Source organism: Nyctibius grandis, chromosome 30, assembly GCF_013368605.1.
Source record: "Nyctibius grandis isolate bNycGra1 chromosome 30, bNycGra1.pri, whole genome shotgun sequence".
NCBI classification, from domain to species: domain Eukaryota; kingdom Metazoa; phylum Chordata; class Aves; order Nyctibiiformes; family Nyctibiidae; genus Nyctibius; species Nyctibius grandis.
In genome coordinates, this window is record NC_090687.1 from 5,574,281 (window position 1) to 5,589,811 (window position 15,531).

The 15,531-nt window shown below is 53.9% G+C and overlaps 2 protein-coding genes across 2 annotated transcripts; one reads left to right on the forward strand and one right to left on the reverse strand.

Moving 5' to 3' along the window:
- The first annotated feature begins 1,498 nt into the window (after positions 1-1,498).
- Positions 1,499-2,483, forward strand: EMC4 (ER membrane protein complex subunit 4). Its single transcript, XM_068420250.1, has 3 exons — positions 1,499-1,610; positions 2,147-2,307; positions 2,404-2,483. The coding sequence occupies exons 1-3, from the start codon at positions 1,499-1,501 to the stop codon at positions 2,437-2,439; spliced, it is 309 nt and encodes a 102-aa protein (XP_068276351.1). The 3' UTR covers positions 2,440-2,483.
- Positions 2,484-9,353: 6,870 nt separating this feature from the next.
- Positions 9,354-10,556, reverse strand: TOMM5 (translocase of outer mitochondrial membrane 5). The gene is made up of 2 exons (XM_068420272.1): positions 10,354-10,556; positions 9,354-9,848 (listed from the first exon to the last, which is right to left on the reverse strand). The coding sequence occupies exons 1-2, from the start codon at positions 10,472-10,474 to the stop codon at positions 9,814-9,816; spliced, it is 156 nt and encodes a 51-aa protein (XP_068276373.1). The 5' UTR covers positions 10,475-10,556; the 3' UTR covers positions 9,354-9,813.
- Between the last annotated feature and the right edge of the window lie 4,975 nt (positions 10,557-15,531).

Genomic DNA, 15,531 nt, shown 5'->3' on the forward strand with positions numbered 1-15,531 from the left:
CCACCAGAGACCCCCAGAGCCCACCCAAGACCCCTTCCCCAATCTAGTACGCATGTGCAAAGACGATTACATATTAGTATATGTGTAAGGTTTCTTGGAATAGGTGGGCTTTACTCGGAATTGTATGAATATTCATTTTTCTACAATGTATATAACGAGTGTGCTTTTGTCCCTGGGGGTGCATGCCAGGAGGAGAGATCCCCCGTGCACCCAGCGCTGCAATGAACCAATGTTGGGTTTCTAAACTATCATTGGGGTCAGAGAGTTTTCTCCGTTACTATTTTCCGGTAACAAAACTACCACTAATTTGGTTAAGGAGGCCAGTGCATGTGTCACACACTCCTCCCACCCCAAAATAAATTAAAAAAAAAAAAAAAAAAAAAAAAAAAAAAAGCAAGCACAAAACCCACCCAGGAAATCAAAATAAGCACTGCAAGAAGTTAAAAAAAAAAATAAAAAAATGGTGGGAGAAACAAAAAGCAGCCCCAAGAAGTCAAAAGACAGATCCCACAAAAAAGAAAAAAAAAAAGAAAATCACTCCGAAGAGATTTAACAATAAAACAAACAGAAAAACAAACCCAAGAACTTAAAAAGGAAAGAAAAACCCAAAGCACTAAAGGGAGGCGGGGGCGGGCGGCGCACGGGGGGGGGAAGAGCGGAGCACAGAACAGCCAGCCCCGCCGCTCCCCTCCGACACCCCCCCCTCCGGCAGCGCCGCCGCCGCGCTGCCTCCGCGCATGCGCCAAGGAGCGGTGGGAGAGTCCCGCGTCAGTGGCTCCGGGTGGAACCCGCGGCCCCCGCACCGCAGTTCCGGGACGGAACGGAGCGGGAGGGGAGCTGCGGGGCGCACGGGCGCTGTGGGGTTGCTGTGAGGAGGGAGGCTGCTGTGGGGCGCGGGGTTGCCATAGGACTGGGGCTGATATAGGGCTGCTGTAGGTCAGGGCGTTTCTAGGGCGTCGCTATGGTGTTGCTATCGAGCACGGAGCTCCGGCGGGGGGGGGCTCACGTGACCTTCCCACATGACCCCCCCTCCCGGTTCCGGTGCTCACAAGATGGCGGCGGCGGTTCGGGGACGGCGTTTCAAGTGGTCGTTGGAGCTGGCGGCGGCGCCGGGGGGGCGGTGAGGCCCGGGAGAGGGGTGGGATTTGGGGGTCCAGGGGTCTCCCCGGCCTCACCTGCCCCCCCTCTATCCCCCCCTCCCCTCAGGCCCCGCGGAGCCGCCGAGGGCCGTGGGCCGCTGGGGTTCGCCGAGCGGCAGCTGGGGGAGGGCGGCGTCCACGAGAGCGACAAAATCCTCATGGAGAAGGTGGGCAGAGGGGGACTGCGGGGGGAGGGAGCGGGGGAGGGACACCCCGCGGGCGCCGGGGTTCTCCATGGGGAGGGTGGTCCCTGTCCCACATCCGTGGGTCCCGTACGAGGGTGGTCCCGGACGCCCGGGTCCCATCTTTCCCCGCAGCGCTGCTGGGACGTGGCACTGGCACCGCTGAAGCAGATCCCCATGAACCTGTTCATCATGTACATGGCCGGCAACACCATCTCTATCTTCCCCGCCATGATGGTCTGCATGATGGGCTGGCGCCCGCTGCAGGCCCTGATGTCCCTCTCTGCCAGTGAGTACAACCCCACGCTACGGCACCGCACAGGTGACAGCCCCCCATGGCCATCCCCTGCCTTGCGACAGTTGTCCCCACATATTCCCCAACAATCATCTCTATAACAGCCCCTGCCACGCATGTCCCCCTGCAACAGTTGCCCCGCTGTGAGATGCCCCCACGCATCCCCCAACAGTCGCCCCTATGACAGTCACCACCATACCAGTTTCCCCACGTATCCCCGAACAGTTGCCTCCATGTCAGTTGTTCCCGTGCACGCACCAACAGTCACCCCCATGTCATTCTCCCCCCTGCATCCCCCTACAGTTGTCCTGATGACAGTCGCCCCCATGTCAGTCACCCCTGTGACAGTCACCCACATGTTCCCCCAACAGTCGCCCACCAGCCACCCCCGTGCCATCTGCCCTGCTCTCCCCCCATGATACTCCCCTGCCACTCCCCGCCCATCATCACCCCTGGTCCCCCACAGTGCCAGGCGTGCAGTGTGTGGGTGACAGTGACAGGTCTCCCCATCCCACCCTTTTCCCCCACAGCACTGAAGGCGCTGGAGAGCTCGAGCCGGCGGGCACTGCAGGGGCTGGTGTTCCTGGTGGGCAACGGGCTGGGGCTGGCGCTGGCCCTCTACAAGTGCCAGGCCATGGGGCTGCTGCCCACCCGCCCCTCCGACTGGCTGGCTTTTGTCGCCCCGCCACAGGTGTGCCCAGACACTGGGGTCCCCTCGCCCCTCCCCTGCTCCCTCGGACGCCAGGGTCCCCCCCACTCACCCCTTTTCTCTCTCTTCTCTCGGCAGCGGATGGAGTTCACTGGGGGGGGCCTGATCCTGTGACCCAATGCGCTCACTCAACAATAAAGGCGATGGCAGGCTGGTGACGTTGTTTTTCCGGGGAATTCCAAGGGTTTGGAGCGAAAACAGTTTATTGGTGGTGTGTGCTGGGAGCACTGGGGCCTGCACTTGTAGTACTGGGGCTCATACTGGGAGTGTGCTGGAGGAACACTGAAGCCCCCTCTCAGGGAGTGCCCTGGGAGCCTTGGGACCTGTACTAGGAGCCTTGTGGGCCACACTGGGAGTGCACTGGAGCTGCACTCAAAGCCTTGAGGCCCATACTGGGAGCACTGGGAGTGCACTAGGAGCCTTTGGGCCTATAATGGGATCATACTTGGAGAGCTGCAGCCCAGGCTGGCCCTGTACTGGGAGCACTGGGGCCATACTGGCAACATTGGGGCTCATACTAGGATCTTACTCTAACTGTAGCTTAGGCTGCCATCATGCTGACGGCACTGTGCCCACACTGGGAGTGTTGGGGCCATACTGGGATCCCACTTGAAGAGCTGTGACCTAAACTAGCACTGTACTGGGAGTGTTGGTGTTATACTGGAAGCACTGGCCCCATACTGAGAGTGTGGCCGCCCATACTGGGATTGTGCCTGAAGACCTGTGGTTTAGGCTGGCATACTACTGGGAGCACTGGTGCTATACTGGGATCATACTCTGAGAGCTGTGGCCCAGACTGGCATTGTACTGGAAGCATTGGAGCTTGTACAAGAACACAGAGCCCATACTGGGATTGTGCTTGAAGACCTGTGGCTCAAGCTGGCATCTTACTGGGAGTGCTGGGCCCATACTGGGATGGTGGTGGGCAAGCCAGGGCAGCATGTGTGCGGTACTGGGCCATACTGATACGCTTAGGGGCTGGGGGGGGCCCTAGCGCCCACACCACCAGCCCCAGCCCCTCTGCCTGACCCATGGCTGCCCCTCAAGTGCCCCTCACTGCCCCATAACTGCCCCCAACCCCCCCAAGTGCCCCATAAGTGTCCCTTAGTTTGCCCCACAGCTGCCCTTCCTGCCCCATAACCACCTCCAGATACCCTCCACTGCCTATTTTTGCTTTTTTTTCCCCTGTTTTGCCTCAGTTTTCCTTGGGTTGCCCCATTTTTGCCCAGTTTGCCCTGGTTTTTTTGCTTTTTTGCCCCATTTTTTCTGCATTTTGCCCATTTTCACCCCGTTGCCTCCTATTTCGTGTTTGTGTTGATCCACTTTTTCCTGCTGTTTTCACCTGCTTTTGTCCCATTTCCCTCATTTTGGCCTGTTCCCCCTGTTTTTGCCCCGACCCCCATAACTGGTTGGTTTCACCCCATATTGCCTTTTTTTTTGCCTTTTTCCCTGGTTTTGACCCATTTTGCCTTGTTTGTGCCCTGTTTCCTCCCTCCTGTTCCCCAATTTTTCCCCAGTTTTCCCTGTTTCTTCTGTTTTCTATTATTTCCCTCTCTGTTTCTTCCATTTGTTCCTGGTTTTGCTCCATTTTCACCATTTCTCCCATTTCCCCACATTTTTCCCCACTCTCCCACAATTTCCCCCTGTTTTCTCTCTCCTGTTTTCCCCTGGGTTTTGCCTGTTTCTGCCCCATTTCACCCTGTTTCCCCCACCCCGTTTCCCTTGATTTTCTCCCCACTTTTTGCCCATTTGTGCCCCATTTTTCCCCATTTCATTTTTTACCCTATTTTTGCCTTTTGCCTTTTTTTCCCCCATTTTTGCCCCTGTTTCTTCCCCCATTGCCCCTATTTTCCCCCAGTTCCCCCACCACTTTTTCCCATTTACCTGTTTCTCACATTTTTCCCCAGTTTCCACGTTTGCCTCCATTCCTTCCCCCATCCCCTCATTCTGATTCCCCCCTTTTTCCATTTTTTCCATGTCTTTTTCACATTTTCCCCGATTTTCCCCTTTTTTCTCTGTTTTATCTCCCATTTTTGCCCCACTTTTTCCCCCATTCCCCCCATTTTTGCCTGTTCCCCGTGTTTCTCCTCCCATGACAGCCCCCACTGTTATGTTCAGCCACTCTGCCACGTGTATGTGGCATACATTTCCCCTTCCCCAGCACCCACCAGTATGCACCAGTGCCCACTGGTGCCCCCCCCAGCATTTCCCCTGTCTCCCAGTATGGTCCAGCACCATTCCAGTGCAGCCCAGCACCTTCCCAGTATGGCCCCAAGTCTCCTAGTGACTGCCACTACAGCCCAGACCTCCAGAGCCTTGCCTTCCAGTATGGCCCAGTGCCCTCCCCAGGCCTCCCAGTATGATCCAGGACCCCACAGTGATTCCCAGTATGGCCCACAGCCCCATCCCAGTATATCCCACTGCCTCCCAATACACCCCACTGCCCTCCCAGTGCTTCCCAGTACACCCCAATGCCTCCCAGTGCCCTCCCAGGCCACCCCAGTCCCCGCAGTGGCACTCACAGGATGTGCCCCCCCCCTCCTCTTCTTCCTACCCTGCGCTGGGAGCCTGTGATGGGGCAGGGCCTCCCTCTGACATCATCAGCAGGGTCACATATGATGTCATGCCTCATTACATCACCCCTGCTGTGGCATGTCATCGTGTGTTACTACATGTCACATGTGTGTGTGTCCCAGGACCTGGAAGCGTGGCAGCCCTAGGTCGCTGCCTCTCCCAGGTGTGATGTCATGTGATGTCATCTGATATCATGAGATATCCCCTTCCCCCCACCCCATTGCACCGTATGCTGGGGTCCACCTGCACTCTCCATGGTCAAGGCCATTGGTGGCGATGGCACTCAGGGACAATCGGGGGGAGGGGGGTGCAGATGCAACCTCTGACTCTGCCGTCACCCCCAACCCCTCCCTGGTACCACCAAGTGTGACCCTAGCTTGACCCCAGGCCTGACCTGTGACCCCCCCCCCCAGAGTTATTAGGCTGGTTCAATGCAAATGACACCAAATGACACAACAGGACAAGAGGACACAGCCTCAAGCTTGGCCAGGGGAGGTTCAGGTTGGACATTAGGAAGCATTTCTTCTCAGCAAGGGTCATTAGCCATTGGAAGGGGCTGCCCAGGGAGGTGGTGGAGTCACCATCTCTGGAGGGGTTTAAGAAAAGCCTGGACATGGCACTTAGTGCCCTGGTCTAGTTGCCATGGTGGTGTCAGGGCAACGGTTGGACTCGATGAGCCCAGAGGGCTCTTCCAACCTCATTGATTCTGTGATTCAGAGTTTTATCCAGCCTCGTCTTGAAAACCTACGAGGATGGGGACTGCCCACACTGGGAAGAGCACCCCATTAGCAGAAAAAAATGTCCTTTAAGATGAGGAGTAGGAGACCCAAACTTGAGATGAACCTGGGAAGGATTTGTGAGTAGAAGCCTAGTTAGTGCTGGCAAACCATACAGAGCTTCTGTATTTATCGGTCTAAAAGTACTATGATGGTAAGGTTATTTTAGAAAATGCCAAGACATTGAAATAGCTCCTCTGAGGAGCATGAGTGCGTGGAAATGTCATGTTGATGTGGTCGCATGCTGGGCTTAGGAACATCTTCTTTTTCAGTGTTACGTCCTTTACCTAAGGAAAGCCTGCACCCTGCTTGCATCAAGTTAACTCCAGTCAAATAGGTGAGGACTCCACACTGAGAATTTGAGACAGGCCTAGGCTGTCCCCAACACTAGGACTTGCATCACAGATGGATGATGGAGGTCCCTGAGACAAAGCAGAAAGAAAATTCTGTTACTAAGAGCCTAGAATGTGTCTTCCTCCTACTGCCAGTAGTCATAAAGTGGCCTGAGAAAAGGTACCTACAGAATAACCTGAGCTCTGAGCTTCATGGGGACTTAAGATCTACTTGTCTTGCTATCTTGACCCTATACTTGACATAGGCACTCTACCTGAAAGCAACTTCCTGGGAGAGTCTTCAACAGCTCCCAAGAGCCAGTTTGAACCCACTCGAGCAAGTACATTTCTTAAGGATTAGAGGTACGCAGAACTGCTGACAGGTCAGCTGTGTTAAGCCTTGACGTGTGTTTGCAAGTGGACAAAAATGGGTGCCATATACATGATTTTAAGGATATAGTAAAGGGAAATTGGCTTGCTAGAAACCCTCATATCCCTACACTTCCTGAGGCTTCTGCTGCCTTACCTCTGACCCTGCACAAAGGCCCAAGACCAAAAGGGATACCAGTGTCCTATTCTCCATAGCTGGGCAGAGCCAAACTCTTTAATTATCTCATTACTCCCACCATCAACCAGTTACCTGCTGCATTAATTTGTCGACTGGATAATATAATCCCACAATTTATTCAATTACACTTGTTCCATTTTACAAAGATAGCAGAGTAAATGAGCTCAGAAATATCCTGGCTTTCATTCTCAGTAAAATCCAGAGAATTAAATACGACTGGGTTATTTTGTTTGATTGCAGTGGGCATCCAAGGCTCCAGGGCCATGTGTCAGCTCTGGTAAGAAGTCTCCAAATTACTTGGTTATGCTTCCAAATCAACACCCCCTTTTCAAGCCTGCCATTCATGAACTGCACTTTCAACCCCTGCCTGTCTTGGGAATGGGTACTCAAGGGGCCTTTTCACAATACATCAGGCCTGAAGCTAAGAGGCAATATACAGTCATAGAATCCCAGACTGGTTTGGGTTGGAAGGGACCTTAAAGCCCATCCAGTTACAACCCCCCTGCCACGGGCAGGGACACCTTCCACCACACCAGTTTGGTCCAAGCCCCATCCAACCTGCCCTTGAACACTGCCAGGGAGGGGGCACCCACAGCTCCTCTGGGCAACATGGGCCAGGGTCTCACCACCCTCACAGCAGAGAATTGCTTCCTGATATCTCATCTAAATCTCCCCTCTTTCAGTTTAAAACGGTTCCCTCTTGTCCTGTCACTACTTGCCCTTGTAAAAAGCCCCTCTCCAGCTTTCCTGTAGCCCCTCAGGCACTGGAAGGTGCTAGAAGGTCTCCCTGGAGCCTTCTCTTCTCCAGGCTGAACAGCCCCAGCTCTCCCAGCCTGTCTCCAGAGCAGAGGGGCTCCAGCCCTCGGAGCATCTCCGTGGCCTCCTCTGGACTCGCTCCAACAGCTCCGTGTCCTTCTTCTGTTGGGCCCCAGAGCTGGACGCAGCACTGCAGGGGGGGTCTCCCGAGAGCGGAGCAGAGGGGCAGAATCCCCTCCCTCGCCCTGCTGGCCACGCTGCTGGGGATGCAGCCCAGCACACGGGTGGCTTTGGGCTGCCAGCGCACGTTGCCGGCTCATGGTGAGCTTCTCGTCACCCATCACCCCCAAGTCCTTCTCCTCAGGGCTGCTCTCAATCCATTCCCCACCCAGCCTGTCTTTGTGCTTGGGATTGCCCCGACCCATGGGCAGGACCTTGCACTTGACCTTGTTGAACTCCATGCAGTTCGCACAGGCCCAGCTCTCCAGCCTGTCCAGGTCCCTCTGGATGGCATCCCTTCCCTCCAGCGTGTCACCACACCGCACAGCTGGTGTCGTCGGCAAACATGCTGAGGGCGCACTCAATCCCACTGTCTGTGTCGCCGACACAGATGTTAAACAGGACCGGTCCCAATCCCGACCCCTGAGGAACGCCACTCGTCACTGGTCTCCACTTGGACATCGAGCCGTTGACCATAACTCTTTGAGTGCGACCACCCAGCCAATTCCTTATCCACTGAATGGTCCATCAGTGTTTGTCCCCAGTCCTCCCTTACCTGTCCCTCCTCCAGCTTCAAACCTACATATGCCTCAAGAACAGCTCTCTGCAGACAAGCTCAAGCTCTGGCCAGAGCGGAAGAGTGGAAGTTTCCAAGGGTTAGTCCCTCCAGTGTTCTTAATTCCTCTCTTCTCTGATGCCAGCCAACAGTAAAGTCTGCCCCGTGTGTCTAAACTGACCTAACAATCTTTTCCTCCTTGTTTTTCATAGAACACTTTGTGATCACAAGATTTAGGCAAGCGTTAACAAATACTCCACCATGCTTCATACAGGTACCGTGCTCTCAGCCAAGGGCACAGTAAACTGGAGGAAGACATTCTTCCTTCAGCTGAGGAAGCGAGCAGTAAAAAAGAGCCAGCAGCGCCTTGGCTGCAAGTGGCTCTGCAGCACTCCCCTAACACCAGGTGGAAATTATTTCAAGGAGTTAAGTATGAGTCTGAGAAACATTTAAGTCTCTCTGGAGATGCGGCGTGCAGCTGATCTAAGGATATCCTGTCAAATCCGAAATATATCTTTTAAGACCTAGCGAAGTAACCCAAAATGGCTGAAAAATCCAACTCCTGCTTTGGCAGCTCAGTTCAGGGTAGTCTTAAACCGATGCATACGAGTAAGCATCAGCCCCAGAGCTTATGAAATCCCTTTCGGAGAGGACAATCACAACCCTCTTCACAAAGCAAGCTGCTTCTCTAAGGAAATACTCCCTGTTTTGACATCAGCGTAAGCAGTATAAGGTAAGAACATTGCAAGCAGCCTCCAATTCAAGTAACACTCCTGAACTACTAGAATACAGCCATTTGTCATGGTAAAAAGAGCTCAATTCAAGACATGACAAACCACTACAAGTAGCAGGCATTGTAAAGGGTCTGCTGGTTACAATTCAGTTACTAGCTCACAGCAGAAATACGGCGTTGCTCGTGCTTTACTTTGCATAAATTCAAGATACAGGAGGCTCTAATGGAAGGGGAAACTGGCATAGGCCTGCCAGATAAAGCTGAGCCCCCCTTCCCCCTTTTAGTTGTCTTCAGTCTTGACTACATGTTCATGTGTCACAGCTGAGCTGCTACACATCTAGCGACCTGGAAAACACATCATTGCTGTGGTTTTTTTCACTCTCCTTTGCTTTTCCTCAATACGAGTTGATTTTAAAGGTGGAGGAGAGAGCGAGCTTAAGACAGGAGCCAGGGAAATAATACCAGATGTCCTCCAGTTTAAGTGATGATTGTTAAAAATAAATAGCTAACAGAGTTAAGTGACACAACTGCTCTTCCATTTATTTCCAATCAAACTGCTTGTGAGCTGGATTCATTAAAGACTTCATTTTTCATACAGACAGGTTCAGTAAGGTTGATAGCCATAGCATGTGGCAGTTCAGAGGTAGCTGCATAACAAAGCAACTCGCTAGCACGTAACACTTCGTACAACACGGAGATGGACTTTTTTTTAAACAGTACAAGAAATGTTCCATCACAAGTCATTGCTCGATGATACTAGGGAGTATTCTGTGACCAGAGTTCACCTGGGGGGACAACAGACATCTTCCCCCTGTTCCTAACTAGGCTATCATTCTCGAGTCAGACAGACTTAAATGAAACATTTTAGAACCATTTAGTACTGGATGTCTGCCTCTGGCACAACGTTTAATCAACAAATGGGAAAGCGGCTACAGTCCATTTTACGTTTTCATATACTGAGTCTTCTGAAGTGTTCATATACTGTCCAGTTTCTTCAGGATGAAAGGAGCTGAAAAGAGAAAATAAAGCAGCATGAACTTAACTGAAGATGACAAGTCTGCAGGGAGTCTGTGATGAAACTGCAGAACATTTATGAAGCATCTGTCGTTCGCCCAAGCACAGGCGCTCTGAAAGCACCGCTGGGATAGAACCATCATACAATCACAGACTGGTTTGGGTTGGAAGGGACCTTAAAGAACATCTAGTTCCAACCCCCTGCCACGGGCAGGGACACCTTCCACCAGACCAGGCTGCTCCCAGCCCCATCCAGCCTGGCCTTGAGCCCTGCCAGGGAGGGGGATGCCGAGCCTCTCCCACCCCCCCGGGTACGCGCCCAGCCACCGGCACACGGAACCAGCAGAGGCGGTCGCGAAGCTGCCAGAAGCAAAGCCGCCCCTACGGGACGCGAACCGGCGGCCAGGCCGAGCCGAGCCGTCCCCGGAGGCGCAGACCCCCCGGTCCGGGCCCGGCCTCCACCCCACCGTGCCCGGCGCCGCGCTGCCCCCAGCACTTACTGATCCGCAGCAGCGCGACGTAGATGAGGAAGTTGCGGACGGAGGTGAGGACGTCGCGGCGCATCTTGCGCTTCAGCTCCTCCGGGTCCATCTTGGGCCCCAGGCCCTCGATGCGGAACATGACGGCGGCCGCGCGCACCCCCCGCACCGGCGCCGCTACGGCTCGCGAGGAGGGACACGGGCGGGCGGGGAGGCGGCCTCACGGGGCGGGGGCGGGCGGGGGCGGCCGCGCATGCGCAAGGCGGGGCGGCGGGGCCGCGGCTCCGGAGGGAGCGGGGCGGCGGGGGGCTGGGGCCTCCCCCGGGCCTGGGCCGCGGGCGGCGGGCAAGGCCGGCCTGACCGCGGCCCGGCCAAGGCGGAGCTGTGGCCCGGGTTTGCAGCCTGCCTCTCCCGAGCGGTGCTGGCCGTGGCTGCACCTGCTTGTGCCAGGGCGAAAGCACAGACGTTGGGTGTGACCGGGGGACTCGGAGGGTCCCCGCAGACAAGAGTTTCTCTGGTCGTTTCTGGCACCAGCAGTATGTGCCTCTCTTGTTCCTGCCGAGTTCACAGATCACAGAATGTTCGGGATTGGAAGGGACCTCGAAAGATCATCTAGTCCAATCTCCCTGCCGGAGACCATATCACACAGGAACGCGTCCAGGCGGGTTTTGAATGTCTCCAGAGAAGGAGACTCCACACCCTCTCTGGGCAGCCTGTGCCAGTGTTCGGTCACCCTCACCATAAAGAAGTTTTTCCTCATATTTATGTGGAACCTCCTGTGTTCCAGCTTGCACCCATTGCCCCTTGTCCTGTCAAGGGATGTGACTGAGAAGAGCCTGGCTCCATCCTCATGACACTTGCCCTTTACATATTTATAAACATTAATGAGGTCACCCTCAAGTTGCAGATGGTAGTGCGCCGTTTCTCACGGCAGAGATGGGTCTGTGATGGGGAGCCGTGCCACCTGAGCTGCCACTCCTCCAGGGCTGGGTGGCAGCTTTCTGCACCCTGGAGTTAAGACTACAGCAGAGCATAGAATCATAGAATGGTTTGGGTTGGAAGGGACCTTAAAGATCATCTAGTTCCAACCCCCTGCCACACACAGGGACACCTTCCACCAGACCAGGTTGCTCCAAGCCCCATCCAACCTGGCCTTGAACACTGCCAGGGAGGGGGCAGCCACAGCTTCTCTGGGCAACCTGGGCCAGGCTCTCACCACCCCACAGGAAAGAATCTCTTCCTAATATCTAATCTAAATCTCCCCTCTTTCAGTTTAAAACCATTCCCTCTCATCCTGTCACTCCATGCCCTTGTAAAAAGCCCCTCTGCCGCTTCCCTGTAGCCCCTTCAGGTGCTGGAAGGCTGCTAGAAGGTCTCCCCGGAGCCTTCTCTTCTCCTAGAAGCTGCCTGGTCTAGTTGCCCCGTGGGTGTGAACTTGGGGAGGCTTTGTGCAGGCAGCACACTGGCATGTATGTAACGGGTATGAGGGTATGGAACAGGAGTCCTGGTTAAACATAGCTGTCACGGAGGAGAATCGTGCAGACTACCAGGAACTTCTCAGCCCAGTGCCTTCCGTTAGAAGGTAGGGAGCAGACATAGAACAGCACTACGTGGTAAGGCACAGAGAAACTGTACAATGCCTGTCAACTCTGTTGCAAGTAAATAGTGCTTGGAACATCTGTTACCGACCAGGTCTGTGACTGGTGATGGTCCCGAGGAGCTGGAGTTATATCTCAGCAATGGGTACCAGATGCTTGTCTTGCAGATGGGAACGCATCATATGGCTCTGTTGAGGGAGGTGGACACAGATGCAGAGCCTGCTTTTGCGGATTACACCTCACGACACTTCAAAGCATGTCACAGGACAACAGCCTCAAACTCAGCAGCTCTGGCTGTGTCATCACAGCCCCTGCTGCAAACCCCGCTGTGTGAGGTGTGCATGAGAACACAGTCCTGAAGAGCAAACTAGTCTTGATGTGCTTGATCACTGGGGAGAGAAGGTTATAACCACACCAGCCAGGAGCACCAGCTTGCCTTGTTGGCCCCTCTGAACTTTTCCAAGTGCCTTCATTCTGGGAGATCTATTTACAATGGGAATTAATAGATACCTGTTTTTCTCTAACTGCAGTAAAGAATTCATGTGACTGTGAGTCAACACGCATCTGGCTCTGCTCGCTCTCCTGAACTGTGCACTGTCCCCTGAATTATGCACCGTTGTCTTTGGTACCACTGCTGATCTGCAGAGTTTGTTACTGCTTCAGCTAGTAACTGACTGTTCTGTGCTGCTTTGTTTAGTACAGGGGACTCTTCACCCCAACACAGAACCCCATTGTGCAAGGTCTTGTACAAAGGCAAGCCCCATTCCCAAATGAGACCAGGAAGGCCACTGGAAGTCACTGGTGTCCACTTGGACATTGAGCCATTTACCATAACTCTTTGAGTGCGGCCATCCAGCCAATTCCTTATCCACTGAGTGGTCCATCCGTCAAGTCCATGTCTCTCCAATTTAGAGACAAGGATATCGTGCAGGACAGTGTCAAATGCTTTGCACAAGTCCAGCTAGATGACATCAGTTGCTCTTCCCCTATCCACCAGTGCTGTAACCCCGTTGCAGAAGGCCACCAAATTTGTCAGGCACGATTTGCCCTTAGTGAAGCCATGTTGGCTGTCACCAATCACCTCCTTGATTTCCGTGTGCCCCAGAATAGTTTCCAGGAGGATCTGCTCCATGATCTTGCCAGGCACAGAGATGAGACTCACTGGCCTGTAGTTCCCCAGGTCTTCCTTTTTCCTCTTCTTGAAGATGATGGTTATGTTTCCCCTTTTCCAGACAGTGGGAACTTCCCCAGACTGTCACGACTTCTCAAAAATGATGGATAGCAGCTTCGCAACTTCATCCACCAGTTCCCAGTACATTCAACCCTTCCATCTGCCAGTCTTCTGGCAATTCATCCCCTCTCCTCATTTCTGAGGCAGGTAACATCATCCCCATCTCACTGGAGAGAAGAAGTCTGCAAGACAGGCACCTGACTATACACGGTTAGAACTTGCGTCTGACTTCACCAGGTCTGAAGTCTTTTCCTTTCAACTAATTCCAGCCAGAAGCTCTGGCACGGATTGCAGCAAATGGCAGCTGCTTGGGGCCAGGGAAGCCAGCAGTGCCAATCACACCTTTCCAGCAGGACTCTGTGACTGTGCAAGGGGGAAGACTCTCTGGAACAGATAACTCTGTTGAATAACAGACTCCAAAATTGAAACTGCATCTACTCCTTCTGACATTGGGCTGTAGCAGAGCTGTCAGCTGGACAGCTAACCCAAGGGGGAAGCAAAATGGCAAGGAGCTTCAGCAGAGAAAGATTTTTAAAAACAGATTGCACTGACCTCTCCTAGGAACAAGGTAGGAGACCATGTATGTTCTCATGCAGGGGTACCTTCAGCATAGTACTGCTGGGGAGAGTGACATCCTTAGCTGACACTAGGACTGTGAGAGAGAAGTTATTTTTCTGCAGAGCGAGTAACAAGAAATAACAGAGTGTTCAGGCCCACAGGGTATCCTGGGGATTATGTAAACTGGGTGATAAAAAGGGGCAAACCCACACCAGAGCAGACACTCCAGCAATGTAAATCCACATCGTGCTGTTAAAACACAGCAGAACAACTCCACGGCAGGAAGACTCATGCCCTCACATCACCTCTGCATCGCTGTGGGCACAGTGAAAAGGCACGGTGGGGCCCAGAGAGATGCAGTGTGACGAGACGGTGCCAGACACACAAATGGCTGAGTCCTTAGGGCACCTTGGGCTGGAAGTCTCCCACTTCACAGCAGTGTGGTGCTTCTACACAGCTCCCTGATCCCCTTTGCTGTGGGACATATCTCCCCAGCAGCCTCACCAGCTACATGCTGCTTGGTGGGGATGTGGGGCAGAAAGACAGTCCCTGGTGTGTAGTACAGAATCACAGAATCAATCAGGTTGGAAGAGACCTCTGGGATCATCGAGCCCAACCATTGCCCTGACACCACCATGGCAACTAGACCACGGCACTAAGTGCCATGTCCAGTCTTTTCTTAAACACATCCAGAGATGGTGACTCCACCACCTCCCTGGGCAGCCCGTTCCAATGTCTAATGACCTTTTCTGAGAAGAACAAGGTAGTAGGACGAGAAGGAGCAGCATGACAGTGCTCACTCAGAGCACCAGCTCACTCAGAGGCTGGTTTTGTGTGATAGGATTTCCTCTACCATCAGAGGTCACCATCCCATGATGCATCCCCAGGTCAGCAACCTGCCAGCCTTGTCCCAGTGATGGCAGCTCCGTGTATGACACTGTGGCTTTAGTCCACCCCTTTCCTCGCTGCCTGCATTGGCAGACAGGTTAGCGCTCAGGCAGCAGAGCTGAGTTTGCTCCTCCCAGAGGGAGCACAACCCCAACAAGGGTTTTTTCTGCTTCTCTTGTCACCTCCATATGCAATACCCAGGCCACCTCTGGCTCTTCTGTGAAAGCCTGAAACTATACCTGTGGTGGTTGCTCCCAAGACCAGCACAGCAGCCTCAAGCTGCAGCGTGGAGGGGGCTAGTGGCAATGCTCCAGCCTCCCCTGTCTGGTTCTGCCAGACTGCTGTTCTCCCCAAACCATGTCAATGCCCGCGTTTCCCCACATTTGGTTCCTCCCCAGGCATCCTGTAATACGCCTTGTGCAGTCCTGGAATACTCTTCACCTGCACCCCACAGCATGTCCCATACCCCTGGCAGTGACCTCTGGGTCTGTGAGGTGCTCGGGAGAGGGTGGGTGTCCCCCAGCCCATGGGGCTGAGCTCCCCTGGGACGGGGAGCTCATGGCTCTGAGGGTGTCACTGGGGATCTTCTGCGGCTCGGGGCTCTTCCTGCATGCACAGATGAGCTTTTGATCACCAAAGTTGGCATTCTTGAGCTGTCATCTTCCTTCTCTGAGAGAGGCAATACTGCAAGCAGTGTTATTTGACCAGTCATATTGGAATCTGCCTCAGTCAGACCACGTGAGGCCAGGCAGTTTGAAATCACCCATCAGTTCTCAATTCAGGCATCCCAGGGATGTCCCCAAGACTCCAGGTCTGTTTTATCACCCTTCAGCCAGTCCTATCGTTCTGCTGTGGTCTGGAACTACAGCACAAAGGGCTCAGGGTACCCTGGCACTACAGACACTCCAAGGCAAGATTTTTCTT